At 52.1% G+C, this 17432-nt stretch overlaps 1 protein-coding gene across 1 annotated transcript; it reads left to right on the top strand.

Moving 5' to 3' along the window:
• The first annotated feature begins 508 nt into the window (after nucleotides 1–508).
• LOC128836969 (probable G-protein coupled receptor 152) lies at nucleotides 509–17354 on the top strand. Its single transcript, XM_054027725.1, has 3 exons — nucleotides 509–836; nucleotides 1014–1114; nucleotides 15254–17354. Exon 3 carries the CDS (start codon nucleotides 15301–15303, stop codon nucleotides 16255–16257), a length of 957 nt encoding a protein of 318 aa, XP_053883700.1. The 5' UTR covers nucleotides 509–836; nucleotides 1014–1114; nucleotides 15254–15300; the 3' UTR covers nucleotides 16258–17354.
• Nucleotides 17355–17432: the final 78 nt, after the last annotated feature.

Raw genomic sequence — 17432 nt, 5'->3', positions numbered from 1 at the left:
ACTGGCTGTGGGGAAGTTTAGGCTTGAAATTAGACAAAGGTTTCTAACCGTCAGAGGGGTGAAATATTGGAACAGCCTTCCGAGGGAAACGGTGGGGGCGAAGGACCTGTCTGGTTTTAAGATTAAGCTAGATAAGTTTATGGAGGGAATGGTTTAATGGGATAACATGATTTTAGTCAAATGAACAGCGTGCCATCGCTGGTAAATAGTATCAATGGCCGATGGGGGTCTGGCTGGAGAATCTTGCCTACATGCTCGGGGTTCTGCTGATCGCCATATTTGGGGTCGGGAAGGAATTTTCCTCCAGGGTAGATTGGCAGAGGCTCTGGAGGTTTTTTGCCTTCCTCCGCAGCATGGGGCAGGGGTCACTAGCTGGAGGATTCTCTGCTACTTGAAGTCTCTAAACCACAGGATTTGGGGACTTCAACAGCAGAGTCAAGGGAAAGGGGTTGGGACGGCTTTGCGGCCTGCATCATGCGGGAGGTCAGACTAGATGATCATAATGGTCCCTTCTGACCTTAAAGTCTATGAGAAGCCTCCAATTGGTTTGATATTCCAGGCAGGACTGAATCTCCATTAGACGAAACTTAAAGAAGAGAATGACCTGGAGTCATTCCCATTTTTGTCCAGGCGCCCCCGACCGACCTCACGGAGGCCAGCCAGGAGCACCCATGTCTGCCCAGATGCCCCAACCAACCTAACCGAGGTCGGCCAGCAGCACCAACGGGACGACGACGATGGCTAGCAGTCGTATTACACTGTCTGCCATAGGCAAGGCAAGAGGATGCTGCTGTGTAGCACTGCAGTACCGCGTCTGCCAGTAGCACCCAGGAGAGGTAAGGTGACAGTGAGCTGAGCGGGCTCCATGCTTGCTGTGGTATGTCATCTGCACTGGTAACCCAGGAAAAAAGGCGAGAAACGATTTTTTGCCATTGCTTTCACGGAGGGAGGGAAGGATGGGGGCCTGACCAAGAGTACCCAGAACTACCCTTGACAATGTTTTTCCCCATCAGGCATTGGGAGCTCAACCCAGAATTCCAATGGGCGGTGGAGACTGCGGGAACTGTGAGATAGCTACCACAGTGCAACACTCCGAAAGTCAACGCTAGCCTTGGTACTGTGGACGCACACTGCCAACTTAATATGCTTAGTGGGGACACACACAATCGACTCTATCAAATCAATTTCTAAAAAATCAACTTCTATTAAATGGACCTAATTTCGTAGTGTAGCCATAACCTTAGTCTGAACTAACTTTTTTGCCCTACTTCTAGTAATTGGCCCTGCAGGTTTCTCTATTTCCATTGGTTCCACCATGCCAATAGGGATGGGAACCGATTCTTTGTCTTCCTCTAACACATCTTCTATCTTTTCCAACTTTTTGATTCTTTCCAACAGCCGACCATGGTCTGATTTATAGCCATCCAGCGATTTTAAGCTGGCATCTACTCACTTCTGCCAGCAACATGCTTCCTCTCCTGCTTCCTGTATCTGGGGGATAAAGTAGGTCCTACCTGAAGTGTCTGCAGCAAGAGCCAGGCAGGGGTTAGGATGGAATGAGCTGTTCAAGAGGTCTCTTTCCTCTGTCGGGACCTGCCAAACAACCGGAGGAAACTGAGGCAGGTGGATCAGAGGTGCAGCCTGGGAGAGTTGAGGGGACTGAAATAAGGTAGCTCAAACTGTACAAGTTCTGAGTTACTGCACCCTCTTGGTGGCAATGAATACATAGATCAATCAAGTCCCACACCACCACTAGTGTGGGTCATCGGGCCTGATGCTACTGCTAATATCTCATCGGTACCATTCATTATAACTTCAACCTTTAACAAAGTCCCTTAAACCCGCGTATCACTTTAAATAATAACACTATTAATCTTTATCTTGTAAGATTAAATTTAAAACCTCTAAGCTAAAATTCTAAGTCAAACCACAGTACATAACAGGAAATAGTGGGAACACTGCCAAGAAGTCACAAGAAATCAGGTTCCTGTCTTCTTAAGAGTGAGTGAGTAAAACACACAATCTTGCTCTCTAACGCTAACTCTTTACTAATGCCTCAGGTGAGATTCTCAGGGAATCTAGACATGCCTGGAATCCCTGAAAATCCCTGTCACACACTCCTTGAGTCTCCTGGCTGCCTCACCAGTCTCTTGCCTGATTAGGAGGTTAATAATATTAATTTGGATAGTATGGGTTTTAAGCTCGCCAATCAGTTTGATCAGAAGATAATAAGGTTCTTGTCCTGAATCAGGCTTCACAGAATTTACAAAGGACCCTCGGAGGCATGACAGGACGCTCACACTGAGACAGATATAGCCTTAAAGACTTTTCATTAAGATAAATGACATAGTAACTAAATGATAAAATAATCAGAGTTATAAAGTTACAATTGTATTACTGCTATTTAAAAGATACATATGGTATTATATGCTACAAAGCTTTGATTAATATACTCAGACCCTTTCTTGATAACCTGGTGGTGAGAGACACAGGGCCAGCCTCTCCTCTGGAGGGTCAGGTTCCTTTATTCTTGAGTGAGAGGTGCAAAGCTTAGAAGAAGCTAGAGCTAAGAACTATCGAAGCTAACTTAGAGTTTACTTAACTAACTTAAACTTAAAATTAAAACCTAATAAACAAAACTAAGAACAAAATCTTAGGGAAACTAAGCTTTGCCTAGCCCCTTGGAACTTAGAAAGTTCTAACAAAAACAAGTAGAGCCTCTCTCGTAAGGCCCTCTTTTATAGGGCACAGGTGTTTGAACCCTCCTTTTATGCACAAACTTCATTTCTTACCCACAAAAATGTTAGGATACACTTACTCCATAGGCTAGTATGCTTCTATGTATTGATGACATGTACATACATATTAATGACATTAGAATATACACACATGTTATTTTTGTTTCCCGGTTCTTTCGGTTCTTTCCTTGTGGTGTACATGTTAAGTTTGAGGGTACAGACTTGGAACCCCCCTATGCCATTCTACCATTATCTATTTATCTAGGTGAAAGGTCCCAGACGTGTGTGTGTTGACTTTGCTATCTGGGTGAAAGGTCCCAGACATAGATATGCTAACTTTGCCTTAGCTCAACATACAGGATATGGCCTGTAGGTCCCTTGAATTACAGCCGAACTTACTTTAATATAAATCTATAAACGTATCACAATAAACCATATACTTAAACTATAAGAAAATATATATGTATGCAAGCAAGCAGGTTAATCCTATAGGCTACAAGGCAAAAGGCAGCAGACAGGAAGGGCAGGAGTTGTGAGCATGGCCGTGAGGAGCTGAGCTCCTTGGGACACAGGACTGGCTGGAGATTCAGGCTTCAGAATTTCTGAGCAAGGAAACAGTCAGCTGCTGATTGTTCCTGTTCTTGCAGGGGCACAGGACTGTGTGGGAGAAGTCCGTAAATAAACAGGACTGCACCAAGGAAATGCAGTTGGAAATAACCCAGCAAGGCCCCAAATACAGGGGGGTGGAGCAAACTCTGGGACAAACCTGGTCTCATTGCACTGCTCTCCCCCAACCTGCAGTGGCGGTTTCTAACAGGCACTAATCGAGGATCCTGTGGGCTGAGCTGCCCTTTGATTGCTCCGTTAACAAACCCACCTGCTCCTCCCCCACCCCCCAGATTTGATTCTCAGAAATGCTCCCTCTTCCTTTAACCCAAACCCACATTTTCCTCTGCAAAATGACCCCATCTCAACCTGCCTCTCTCCATCACTGCTTCCTGAGAAACACATGTTTTTTCTCCTCCTTTTCTCCCTCTGCTCTCAGCCCGCAGCTCAGATCAGCGTGCTCCCCAGGCCAGGGCCAGCTCCTTTGTTTAACCCCGCACTGATCACCTGGAGCCAACACCTGGCAGCTGATCAAAACCTCCTGCCCAAGGCTTTGTAGCCAGGCAGCGTTTGCAGCCGTGGTTTCCCAGTCTCGCTGGTCGGGAGTTTTGTTTAACTACATGCCTGCAGCATGATACGGATAGAGCAGGGCGGCAAATCTTAACTCACTTCCCTCAGGACCCCCAAAGGAGAGGAGAGGAGCAGGCGGCAGACCGGCAGCACCTCCAGGACCCATCTGAGATCAGTCCCATCCCATCTCCTGCTTTCCTGTGCTGGGTGCTGTACAGCCATCCTGTGAGACAGCCACTGCCCCAAAGAGCTTACAGTCTAAGCAGACCAGCCAGAAATAGGGCGGGAGAGGAAACTGAGGTGCAGGGCTGGGAAGTGACTTGATCCTAGTTACCCAGTAGGCCATGGGCAGAGCAGATCTCCTGGCTCCCAGTCCAGTGCTCTACCCACTAGGCCACACTGCCTCTTAACCGATCTTATTCCCCAGCTCTCCCAGCCAAGGCACTTGGTCCCAACAGCCTGTCCCTGATTACACACACTCCTAACCCCGTGAATTCCCCACCCCGGGCTGGCAGGTGCCTTGTCTCTGTCCACAGGGGCCATCCTTGGGCTTTCACTTGATGGAGTCTGCAGCCATGGGTGAAGCTAACTGGACAGGTAAGGGCAGAATCCCAGGCCGGACATCAGCTCTTCCCAACCTGACTGGGCCCAAGGGACCTGAGGCTTTGGGGTGGGGCCTGGAGGTGGGCTGCGGCAAGCGCTAGCTGGACTGCCGCCAGTTAAATGATATCTGCCTCCCCTCCCCACTGGTTCACACCATGTGCCTCCACCCCCCACCCCTCCCGTGCTGCTTCCTCCCTTGCCACCGATATAAATCAGCGTCCTGCTCCTGCTGGCTTTCATCCTTCTCCAGATTGGCAGCGATTGGACACCAGGCGGGAGCTCGCTCCATCCTAACCCCTGCCTGACTCTCACTGCAGATACTTCAGGTAGGTCCTACTTTATCCCTACTTCCCGTGGGTGACCTCCCAGCCTTTGGTGGCGGTTGCAGGGGGAGATTGAGACTAACACTTCACGAATGGCACTAATTAGCTGACACTGGACCCTGCCTGGCTGGCTCTGCAGTTTGGTCCTGCTCTGACAGGCTGGCTATGACCTGGGAGCATGTGACTGATGCCCAGGTGGCCCTGCCCATGGTCTCCATCTCAGGGACGGATGGTACAACTTGGCATCGGTAGGCACTTAGGCTCTGTGCCAACATGGGGGGGGGGGGAATATATTCTCCCAGCCTCAGACAGGTCTTGGGGAGAGCCCTGACCCAGGAGACAAGTTCTGCTGGGTCTCAGGACGTTGGTGCCAGTCTGGGCAGAGGGGCACTGGGGGCAGAGCCCAAGCCCCAGAGCCATGAGCTGCGTGTCATGGCAATGTCCATGCCCACCAGGCTATGGCTCTGTGCCATGGTGGTCAGAGTGAGCCATCCCTTCCCTCCCTGGCTCTAGGCAGAGTTTCTCTCTCTCCCTGCCACTCCATCCCTACCCCCTCCAGTCATGTCCATTTCCCCTAGGGGCAGATCACCGCTCCCTGGGGGCAGTTATGGGGCCTGATTCCCAATGGGGTGACCCTGGAACAGGACAAGCAGGCAGCACGGGAGTAAGAATGACCAGCGTGGGTGCGGGGATGGATAGCAGCCACCCTTCTGGGCAGACCCTGTGCTGAGCTCCCCAGAGGAGGGGAGCAGTAGGGTCTGGGTTCCTCGTTGCTTCCCTGCAGGGGTATCGGGGAGGTGCTAGGGGTTCATTAACCCCACTAGCTTCCATGGGACGGCTCTGATGGGGCATAGGGTGAGGCCTCCGGGGCATGTTCTTTGAGCTGGGGGTGATGGGCAGATGGCAAGAAGCGGTCCCCGTGCCTGGCACAGATGGGCCCTACACCCAGATGGAGTGAGGAGTGAGCGGTCACAAGGTAGCCGGGGCTGGTGCCCTCAGCAGCAGCAGCTGACATGCCAATCAGACCTGCTCCATCCCCTCTCTGGGAGAAGCAGGATGGGCTGAGAGCAGGTGTGGGGAGAGTGGACCCAGCCGCAGACCGAGAGAAAGGGACAGTGGCTGGATGGAGCGAGAGTGAAATGTGGGAGGGCAGGAGTGGAAGCTCCATCCCAACCCCTCCTGCTCTGGCTCAGGAAGCCCCCATCCCGAGATGGGGAACCCCTGCAAGCCGCCCTTTGGCACCTCTCCACCCAGGAGCTTGTGCCTCCTCCTGCTGCCGTCCTCCCACCCACAGGGATTCACTCAGCATTGGGGCAGGGCAGCCCCAGCTCTCCAGAGGAGGAAACTGACGCACAGTGCTCATCTGGCCCATCAGCAGCAGAGCTGGGGATAGGACCCAGGAGTCCCGACCACACCCTCTCCCCACTCCTAACACCACTGCTCACTCACTGTTAGTGGCTAGGTCTCTCTGTTCTCCTTACCCTGGGCACCTCTTCACTGGCCCAACAGTCCCTGATTGGCAGGTGTCAAGGCTGCTTCCCCACTCTGAATTTTAGGGTACAAATGTGAGGGCCTGCATGAAACTTCTAAGCTTAACTACCAGCTTAGATCTGGTCCGCTGCCACCACTCCCAAAGTGCTAATTCCCTTCGCTGGGTAGCCTTGAGAGACTCTTCACCAATCCCCTGGTGAATACAGATCCAAACCCCTTGGATCTTAAAACAAGGAGAAATTAACCATCCCCCTCCTTTCTCCCACCAACTCCTGGTGGATCAAGATCCAACCCCCTTGGATCTAAAAACAAGGAAAAATCAATCAGGTTCTTAAAAAGAAGGCTTTTAAATAAAGAAAAAGGTAAAAATCAACTCTGTAAAATCAGGATGGAAACTACCTTTACAGGGTAATCAAACTTAAAGAGCCCAGAGGAATCCCCTCTAGCCTTAGGTTCAAAGTTACAGCAAACAGAGATAAACACTCTAGCAAAAAGGTACATTTACAAGTTGAGAAAACAAAGATAAAACTAACACGCCTTGCCTGGCTGTTTACTTACAAGTTTGAAATATGAGAGACTTGTTCAGAAAGATTTGGAGAGCCTGGATGGATGTCTGGTCACTCTTAGTCCCAAGAGCGAACAACCACCAAAACAAAGAGCACAAACAAAAGCCTTCCCCCCACCAAGATTTGAAAGTATCATGTCCCCTTATTGGTCCTTTGGGTCAGGTGTCCGCCAGGTTACCTGAGCTTCTTAACCCTTTACAGGTAAAAGGACTTTGGAGTCTCTGGCCAGGAGGGATTTTACAGTACTGTACACAGGAGGGCTGTTACCCTTCCCTTTATAGTTATGACAGCAGGTCTATGCTGCCCCGCAGTGGGAAGGAGGGAGTGGGTCATAGCCACTCTGTGCTGTCCAGCTGGGAGCTAGTTAGAGCAGCCCTGATACTAGACATCCTGGCACACATAGAGCAGGTCTCAGATCAGGGCCCCACTGTGCCAGGGGCTGCACAGGGTGAGAGACAGTCCCTGCCCCAAAGAACTCATGGTTTAACTAAACAAAGGATGGCTCATCATTCTGTATGGTTGCCTGTGGGAGAGGCAGGCATGCTTTGAGCAGGGGGTTGGACTAGATGGCCTTCTGAGGTCCCATCCAACCCTGATATTCTATTATTCTAATATTTTATGAAGGCAGATCTCCTGGGTCCCACCCCAGTGCATCAGCCACAAAGCCCAGCTGCCCCCGTCACGCTGTCTGGAATGGCTCATGAGTCTGTGAGTGCCAACCTCAGGGCAGGCTGTCAAACACAGGGCAGACACCCCAAATTGGTGGAGTGTCTATCATTAGATTTCACCAACCAACTTCCAAACGTAATCTCCTGGATCACTGTACCCGTGTTCCCTCGGCGTCACAGACAGTCCCTCAAGATAGACTCTCCACTCTATGTTGCCACCCAGACAAACTGGACTTAGTGATAAATGGTCACTTACACCAAAAATCACAGGTTGCTCCCAGTTCCAAGAGACCGGTCACTTACCCCAGATGAATTGGTACCGTAGATCTTACACCACAGGTAATGCCCTGCAATAAACATTTATAAGGATTTATCAACTAGGAAAGAGAAATAAGAGTTATTTACAGGTTAAAGCAAAGCAGATGTAAGCAGAGTCTGAATGAGCTCTCCCCTGACATCTAGTGGTGAGCTGTGGAAAAAGACTTCAGAAGCTGATCTCGTTTGCATGGACACACCCACCCTGCCTTGGCGCTCAGCATGATGGGTTTGCTTCCCCAAATGATCACTTCTGGCTGGTGTTGGATCCTCAGTCTCCTTGTTATTGGAGCAGGAGTAATAAAGCATTGTTATTCTTGTTGTGTGAACCAAGGGCAGCAGAACTGTACCTGGCATATCCTGATGGAGGGACTCACCCTCAAGTGAATGGTACTTGCTAGGCAAGGGACATGGGTTACAAAGCTCAATGAATTGGTAGAAGATGGGTTTTGGTATGTGTAATATGGTGTAGAAAAAGAGTTAATGTTTGTTTGATTGATTGACAGACTTGTTAGATATTGCATAGGGGAAATCACTGATATTTTGGTTTAAGTATTAGGTCTGTTTTGGGACAGTGACTTTATTATAGGAGTATTGTGCACTGAGAACATTGCTGAAATCATTGAGAGCTAAACCTTTTTATTATGCTCAGGGCTGATCTACACTGGAGGGGGGGTTGATGTAAAATATGCAATTTCAGCTGGAATAGTGTAGTTGAAGTTGACGTACTTTATTTCAACTTACCTCCTGTTTTCACGGCACGGGATCAACGGCTGTGACTCCCCTGTCAACTCTGTTACTGCCGCTTGCCCTGGTGGAGTTCTGGAGTCGACGGGAGTGTGTTTGGGGGATCGATATATCGCGTCTATATGAGACACGATATATTGATCCCTGATAGATCGATTACTACCCGCCGAATCGGCGGGTAGTCTGGATGTACCCTCAGATTCTGTGCTTGTGAGAGAGGAAGTATTGGCTTTTAGAAAAGCCCTGGGGGCAGTGTATAATTGTCCCAGGTCACTGAGTGGGGGCTCGAGGTGGTTTTCTGTTGTATTGTTGAAAACTAACCCCTAGATACTGACCCCAGTGTGACGGGTTGGATCACAGAAACCTCCTTGGGAGCTGCCACCCGATGTGCAAAAGACTACCCCTGCTTCTGTTTTCCCTGCCAGCTCAGGACTCCAGCACCCTGTCTTGCTGAGCCAGACACTCCCGTCTGGCTCCAACACAGACCCAGGGTCTGAATCACTTGTCCCAAAGCTGCAAGTTTACCTGAAAACAGCTCACAGTAGTGTGCTTGTCTTTAGCACTCAGATGCCCAACTCCCAGTGGGGTCTAAACCCAAATAAATCCGTTTTACCCTGCATAAAGCTTATGCAGGGCAAACTCAAATTGTTCGCCCTCTATAACACTGATAGAGAGATATGCACAGTTGTTTGCTCCCCAGGTATTAATACATACTCTGAGTAAATTACTAAATAAAAAGTGATTTTATTAAATACAGACAGTAGGATTTAAGTGGTTCAAAGTAGTAACAGACAGAACAAAGTAAGTCACCAAGCAAAATAAAATAAAATGCGCAAATCTATGTCTAATCAAACTGAATACAGATAATCTCACCCTCAGAGATGCTTCAGTAAGTTTTTCTCAGACTGGACATCTTCCAGGCCTGGGCACAATTCTTTCCCCTGGTACAGCTCTTGTTGCAGCTCAGGTGATAGCTAGGGGAGTCTTCATGATGGCTCCTCTCCCTCTCTGTTCTCTTCCCCCCTTTATATATCTTTTGCATAAGGCGGGAACTCTTTGTCTCTCTGGTATCAGAGAGGTAGCCGTGTTAGTCTGAATCTGTAAAAAGCAACAGAGGGTCCTGTGGCACCTTTGAGACTAACAGAAGTACTGGGAGCATAAGCTTTCGTGGGTCAGAACCTCACTTCTTCAGATGCAAGTAATGGAAATCTCCAGAGGCAGGGATATATCAGTGTGGAGATAACGAGGTTAGTTCAATCAGGGAGGGTGAGGTGCTCTGCTAGCAGTTGAGGTGTGAACACCAAGGGAGGAGAAACTGTTTCTGTAGTTGGATAGCCATTCACAGTCTTTGTTTAATCCTGATCTGATGGTGTCAAATTTGCAGATGAACTGAAGCTCAGCAGTTTCTCTTTGGAGTCTGGTCCTGAAGTTTTTTTGCTGTAAGATGGCTACCTTAACATCTGCTATTGTGTGGCCAGGGAGGTTGAAGTGTTCTCCTACAGGTTTTTGTATATTGCCATTCCTGATATCTGACTTGTGTCCATTTATCCTCTTGCGTAGTGACTGTCCAGTTTGGCCAATGTACATAGCAGAGGGGCATTGCTGGCATATGATGGCATATATAACATTGGTGGACGTGCAGGTGAATGAGCCGGTGATGTTGTAGCTGATCTGGTTAGGTCCAGTGATGGTGTTGCTGGTGTAGATATGTGGGCAGAGTTGGCATCGAGGTTTGTTGCATGGGTTGGTTCCTGAGTTAGAGTTGTTATGGTGCGATGCGTGGTTGCTGGTGAGAATATGCTTAAGGTTGGCAGGTTGTCTGTGGGCGAGGACTGGCCTGCCTCCCAAGGTCTGTGAAAGTGAGGGATCATTGTCCAGGATGGGTTGTAGATCACTGATGATCATAGAATCATAGAATATCAGGGTTGGAAGGGACCTCAGGAGGTCATCTAGTCCAACCCCCTGCTCAAAGCAGGACCAATCCCCAGACAGATTTTTGCCCCAAATCCCTAAATGGCCCCCTCAAGGATTGAACTCTCAACCCTGGGTTTAGCAGGCCAATGCTCAAACCCCTGAGCTATCCCTCCCCCCCGATGCGTTGGAGAGGTTTAATCTGAGGACTGTAGGTGATGGCCAGTGGAGTTCTGTTGGTTTCTCTTCTGGGCCTGTCTTGTAGCAGGAGTCTTCTGGGTACACGTCTGGCTCTGTTGATTTGTTTCTTTATTTCCTTGTGTGGGTATCGTAATTTTGAGAATGCTTGGTGAAGATCTTGTAGGTGTTGGTCTCTGTCTGAGGGGTTGGAGCAGATGCGATTGTACCTCAGTGCTTGGCTGTAGACGATGGATCGTGTGGTGTGACCGGGGTGGAAGCTGGAGGCATGAAGGTAGGCGTAGCGGTCGGTGGGTTTTCGGTATAGGGTGGTGTTAATGTGGCCATCGCTTATTTGTACGGTGGTGTCCAGGAAGTGGACCTCCCATGTAGATTGGTCCAGGATGAGGTTGATGGTGGGGTGGAAGCTGTTGAAAGCATGGTGGATCACCCTCCCTGATTGAACTAACCTCGTTATCTCCACACTGATATATACCTGCCTCTGGAGATTTCCATTACTTGCATCTGAAGAAGTGAGGTTCTGACCCACGAAAGCTTATGCTCCCAGTACTTCTGTTAGTCTCAAAGGTGCCACAGGACCCTCTGTTGCTTTGTCTCTCTGGGTTTCCACCCCCCCTCACTGGAAAAGCACCAGGTTAAAGATGGATTCCAGTTCAGGTGACATGATCACATGTCACTGCAAGACTTCATTACTCACTTGCCAGCACACACATATACAGGAAGACTCACAGGTAAATACAGCCATCTGCAGACAATGGGAGTCATCAAGATTCCAAACCATCATTAATGGTCCACACTTTACACAATTACAATAGGCCCTCAGAGTTACATTTTATATTTCTAGTTTTAGATACAAGAGTGGTACATTTATACAAATCAGATGATCATACTCAGTAGATTATAAGCTTTGCAATGATACCTTACAAGAAACCTTTTGCATGAAGCAAATCCCAGTTACGTTACATTCACTTATTACCGTATTTTCTCTAAAACTATCTCAGTTACATTATATTGACTTATTATCAAGTTTTTATAAAACCATATAGACTGCACAACGTCACACCCAGCCCTTGTTGCTGCTGGCTCCACCTGGCAGAAGGGTTACACAAACATGTACACACCAATGAGTTACCATTAAATCCTAAGAGTGACAGAGTTGTCATGTCATTTCAAAGGGTCTTTCAGGGCAGATCCAGGAGGCAGCCCAGGGGATCTCTGGCTTCAGAGTTCAAACAGCCAAAAAAAAAGATGGAAAATGTTCCTGTGGCTTAATTTCCTCCATTCAGCTTCCAAGCCCACATGACCAGCTTCCTGGCACATAGCATTTCCCAGGTCTGACAGGGCCATTAACTAATCGTTTGTATTGCGAGGTTCCGTGTTTCTACATCTGGAGAGGCGGGGGGGAGGTGTGAGGACAATTCCCAGGCCTGAGTTCACAGGCTCAGACCAAACATTTTCAAAGCTATTAAGTAAAACTTACATCTTTCCCTATAGCATGGAGTGCCGCCATGGCAAGTGAGATGAATGTAGGCAGCGACTCACAAGCATTTCACAGAGTCTAAACACTAAATATATTCTTGTAAAACTAATCCCTGTTTTGAGCAAAACTACCATAGAGGTGTGACCTGATCTGGGCTCCAGCTGCGAGGTTGTCAGTTCTTAGTTAACCCCTGCAGCAAGAGCTGGCATCTGGCCTGCCAGGGTCACACCCGCTGGCATTTCTATGTGACGACCGGTGTCTGTGGCAGTGGAGTGGAGGGGCTGTTCTTGGCGGGGGGTGCGGAGGGGACAGACACCCCATGAGGCTGCAGGCTCTGGGCCCCCATGGTCTCATGGATCCATAGATTGGAAACGCAAAAGGGGGTGCTGTAATCATTCAGTCTGACACCCTCTCCCCACACCCTGGTGACACAGCCTAGGATCTTCCCACACATCAGGCCCAGAACTCCATGGCAAATAACCCACCCTCTCCCCAGGATCCGGGGGTTCTTCCCCCTAACAGACCCCTCTTCCCCTCCCCATTGTCCTGAGCCCTGTTGCTTCCAGGCAGCTCATCAGGGGCAGCCTGCCAAGGCTCGGCTCATGAGGCACATTCTGATCCGACCAAGGGACGGGGAATCTTAGCTGATAGCAGAAGCAGTGGGGCGAGGCCACGACCAGCACAGATTAGTCTGCCTCACCCAGGGCCGGCTCCAGGCACCAGCAAAACAAGCAGGTGCTTGGGGCAGCACATTTCTAGGGGCGGCATTCTGGCGCCGGCCATCAAAGGCGCCGACTCCAGGGCATGGAGAAAAAGTGCCCCCGCCGCCCCAGCTCACCGCCCCAGCTCACCTCTGCTCCGCCTCCACTTGCTCCCCTGAGCACACTGCCACCGCTCCACTTCTCCCCCCTCCCTCCCAGGCTTGCCGTGCGCGAAACAGCTGTTTTGCGCAGCAAGGCTGGGACGGAGGAGAAGCCGGGTGGCGGGGCGCTCAGGGGAGGTGGCGGAGGTGAGCTGGAGCTGGGAGTGGTTCCTCTATCCCCCGTTACTTCCTGCGCCCCCCCACCCTAGCTCACCTCCGCTCCGCCTGCTCCCCTGAACGCGCCGCCGCTCCACTTCTCCCCCCTCCCTCCCAGGCTTGCCGCACACGAAACCGCTATTTCGCGCAGCAAGGCTGGAAGGGAGGGAGGAAGGAGAAGCCAAGTGGCGGGCGCTCGGGAGAGGTGGCGGTGGTGGAGCAGAGGTAAGCTGGAGCGGGGAGCGGTTCCTCTACCACCCCCGTTACTTCCTGTGCCCCCCCACCCTAGCTCACCTCCGCTCCGCCTGCTCCCCTGAATGCACCGCTGCTCCGCTTCTTCCCCTCCCTCACCTGAGAGGGAGGAGGGAGAAGCGGAGCAGCGGCACGCCCGGCGGAGCAGGCAGAGCGGAGATGAGCTAGGGCAGGAGGTTGCGGGGGGCCCGCAGGAAGCAATGGGGGGGGAATGCAGCACGCCGGGGGAGGAGGCGGGGCTGGGGATTTGGGGAAGGAGTGGAGTTGGGGCAGGGCCGGGGGCAGAGGGGCACGAAAAAAGGGGGGGGGGATTTTTTTGCTTGGGGCGGCAAAAATCATGGAGATGGACCTGACCTCACCCTATCACAGCCTGCGAAAGGACACCCCCACACACACTGAAGATGAGAGCTAGAGAGCTCCAGTGGGGTCTCCCCCACTGCTGGGATACAAGGCCTCTGAGGGGCTCAGATTAGACAGATCTGTCACTGCCTTGGGGAGAAATACCTCGATGTGCCGCCTGGCAGGCGGGCATGAATCTGTCTGAGCGTGGAAGGAGGCACTGAGGAAAATTTGAGTCTCCAAACTAGGCTCAGCACACAGTGAGGCCCAGGGTTCCATATGTCCAGTGGCAGGGAGTTCCACAGGACCCATTCACAGTGCCGTCGTCCTACGGGAGCATGGCCCGTATGTGTGGGTATCTCTCTGGGATCCCCAGGGGGACGTATCCCGTGGAGGCTAGGGTGATGCATTTGCAACAATCTGTTTGGCTGTACAGTCAGGCAACTGTGATGCAGCTGGAATCTTTTCACATCGGCTCCCAGCCAAAATAAGCCAGGCTGCAATGGCTGGATCCCTCCAGACAGGTCCATGTCCCTAGGACGGAGTGACCTCTGCTGGCCAGGGAGTGTTTTGAGACAACATGGCTATTTGAGTAACATAACGAGAGGGTTGTGGGGTGACAATGGGGCCCAGTGAATCAGGATTCAGGGACCCATCTCTGCCACCAAATCAGTGGGTGATCTCGAGTAAGTCGTTTCCCACCCCTCTGTGCCTTAGTTTCCCCTCTCAAACTGTCTCTCTATGGGTTGTTGTTTAGATTGAGAGTTTTTAAGGGCAAGGACTGTCCCTCTGCACAGTGCCTGGTTCACTGGGGTGCAGATCTCAGCTGGGGTGCTAGCACAATGCCACTGACAAAGGTTCATTCCTAATCCTGACTGCCACCCTGCAGGTGCCCCAAAGGGGCTGACAAACCTGCTAATCCCACAGACATCAGAGCGAAAATGGTGGCGCTGTTGGACGGAAACCCCTGTGCTGCCAAAGCTACACAGGATCCATGACAGGAGCAGCTGGCTGCATCGAAGCAGCTGGGAATAGGACCCAGGAATCCTGACCTTCCCCACCCCCAACACCTCCCTTCTCAGGACATGTGCCAGCCTCTCCCTGACAGTGAGTTGGGGAAAATTCCCATGGAGACAAGGGTATGATCACTATTCCTAGCACTTGGAGAGCCTGCGATAAACAGGCCCTCCTGCAAAAAGCTGTCAAGGTATATAGACTCAGAGTGAGGAAGGGAAACTAAGGCACCAGGGGGAAGTTATTTGCTTAAGGTGGCCCAGGCCAGTGGTAGAACTAGGTCTCCACCTGGTTCTCTAGCCACTGGACAACGCTTCTCCTGCAGGAAATGAAGCTGGCAGTGCCCATGTCCTAGGGGCAATGGTTGGGAGAGAAGACCTGTCCTGATTCCTTCCATGTCCCTTCCATTCGCAGGTTGGCCTCCCTGGTGCTGCCCCCACTGAGACTGCTGGGAGCGGTGGATGGAGCCGTTTAACAGCTCGCACGCCAACCAGACGGAACCCTTTATTCCAGCATCATGGCGAGCAGCCTTCCTAATCGGCACGCTGGGCATCGGACTGCCCGCCAATGCCTTCATCATCTGGCTAACAGGGTGGCGGCTGCGGCGCCGGGGCCTCTCCGTCTTCATCCTAAGCCTGGCCACCTCTGACTTCCTCTTCCTCTTCCTCACGGTCATGCAGATCATGGAAACCCTGCTGGACGACAACTGGGTGCTGGGCACCCCCATGTGCCGCCTGCGCCACGTCCTCTACGACTTGAGCTACCACTGCAGCCTCTTCCTGCTGGCCGCCCTCAGTGTGGACCGCTGCCTGCTGGTGCTGCTGCCCCTCTGGTACCGCTGCCACCGCCCCCTGTGGCTCTCCAGCTACATCTGCCTGGGCGCCTGGCTGGTGGCCGCCCTGCTCAGCATCAAAGGCTTCATCTTTGCCAACGTTGTCCTGCATACAGATGGGGTGCTCGTCTGCTCTAACAACCGGGGCAAATATGAGTGGCCCCTGCGCCTGCTGGAGGTGCTGCTGGAGGGACTCTTCCCCTTCATCGTCATGGTGACCACCCATGCCACCACCTTGTCCCGCACCTTCCGGCGCCACACCCGGTCCCCCAGCCAGTTCTACCGCATTGTGGCCGCCACCCTGTCGGCCTATGTGCTGCTCAACCTCCCCTTCCAGATCATCCAGCTGCTCTTTCTGGTCTCCTGGCAGCACAAGGAGTTCAACTATCGCATCTTCCCCTTCATGGTCTACTTTGGCTACCTGATCAACCTCAACAGCAGCATCAACCCTCTCATCTACATCTTCTTCGGCTCCAACATCTGCACGGGCTGCGGCCGCCACACGACCTCCTCCCTTGCCACAGCCCTAACCGAGGAGCAAGGGAAAAGCCCTGGGGACACGCCCAGCATGTCCTTCTCAGCCTAGCCCTGCCAGCAAGACCCTGCTCTCCTCTCCCTTCATGGCCCAGCCCCTGCTCTGGCCCAGCTCCAGTCACCAGTCGAATGGCCACTGGCTCCCCTGATAGGACCTGGCCACAAGGAGGCAGGTCTGTGCACGATTGTAGGTTCACTAGTGCTAAGCCTTGTGTAAATGGGTGCAAGGTGGAGCTTCGTCAGGCGCAACCAGATCCAGGAAGCTACCAGGAGAAGTCACACCAGTGCCAAGGCCCAGTTTGCCCCATTTCCCCAGCCTAGGCAAGCTCCAGCGGGGACAGATCCTCAGCAGATGCAAACCAGGCCCAGCTCCATGCAGGTCAATGGCCCGGGAACACCAGGCCCTAGGCAAGGCAATGTAAACACTGACGTGGCTGCAGCTGCCAAGCCACAGGTGCCAGGAGACACTGCGATGAAGGGGACTCTGCCCCTTTGGGCCTATTTGTGCTTGGCAATCTTGCCTTTAGGTGTGGCTCCAAGGTCACTGTGTTTTAATACTGTGGCTGTTCTGCACACTACAGCCAGATACCCAGCGCTGAGGATACAGGTGCCCCCCTAACTCTGTCCCCCTGGGCCCCTGCAGCCTGACTATTCTGACCTGCTGAAAGCAGGCCCGGTCTCCTCTTAGCACACATGACTATGACACAGAAGCTGCAGCCCAAGTGTATGTTGTGGGGGGGCTGCATCAGAACCACACACCCGAAGGGTCAGAATTAAGGCCATGGGACTGTCTTGGGGATCCTCACCTTCCCACACCCACCAGGGGTGGGTACTACTCCCCCCTACCACGCCATGGGGGCAGGCCAGCCCAAAGAGGGCCACACCCCACAGCTTTAATTCTGACCCATTGGGCATGTGGTTCTTTAATTCTGACCTTCCACGCACACACACAGAGCTCCCCCCCCCGTTTCCCCCAGCAGGGTGTCCAGTGTGTGGGCCTGGCTGCCTGCCAGCACTTCCTGCTAGGGACTCAGAGCCATCTTTGCCCCCACCAGGCGGGTGGGGTAAGAGAGGTGCCCTGGAGATGCGCTGAGCTCATGTCAGCCCAGGGGCTCCCAGGTGAGTGACCACAGGTAGGGGCATGGGGGATCAAGGGGAGAAGGGGTCCCCCAGCCCCGCACCCCCAGCCCCGCTCCGCCGGCCCCGGCCGAGCACCCCCAGCCCCGC

Source organism: Malaclemys terrapin, chromosome 4 (assembly GCF_027887155.1).
Source record: "Malaclemys terrapin pileata isolate rMalTer1 chromosome 4, rMalTer1.hap1, whole genome shotgun sequence".
Lineage (NCBI taxonomy): Eukaryota > Metazoa > Chordata > Testudines > Emydidae > Malaclemys > Malaclemys terrapin.
The sequence above is the reverse complement of the archived record's forward strand: the minus strand, read 5'-3'. Positions and strand labels throughout refer to the sequence as shown.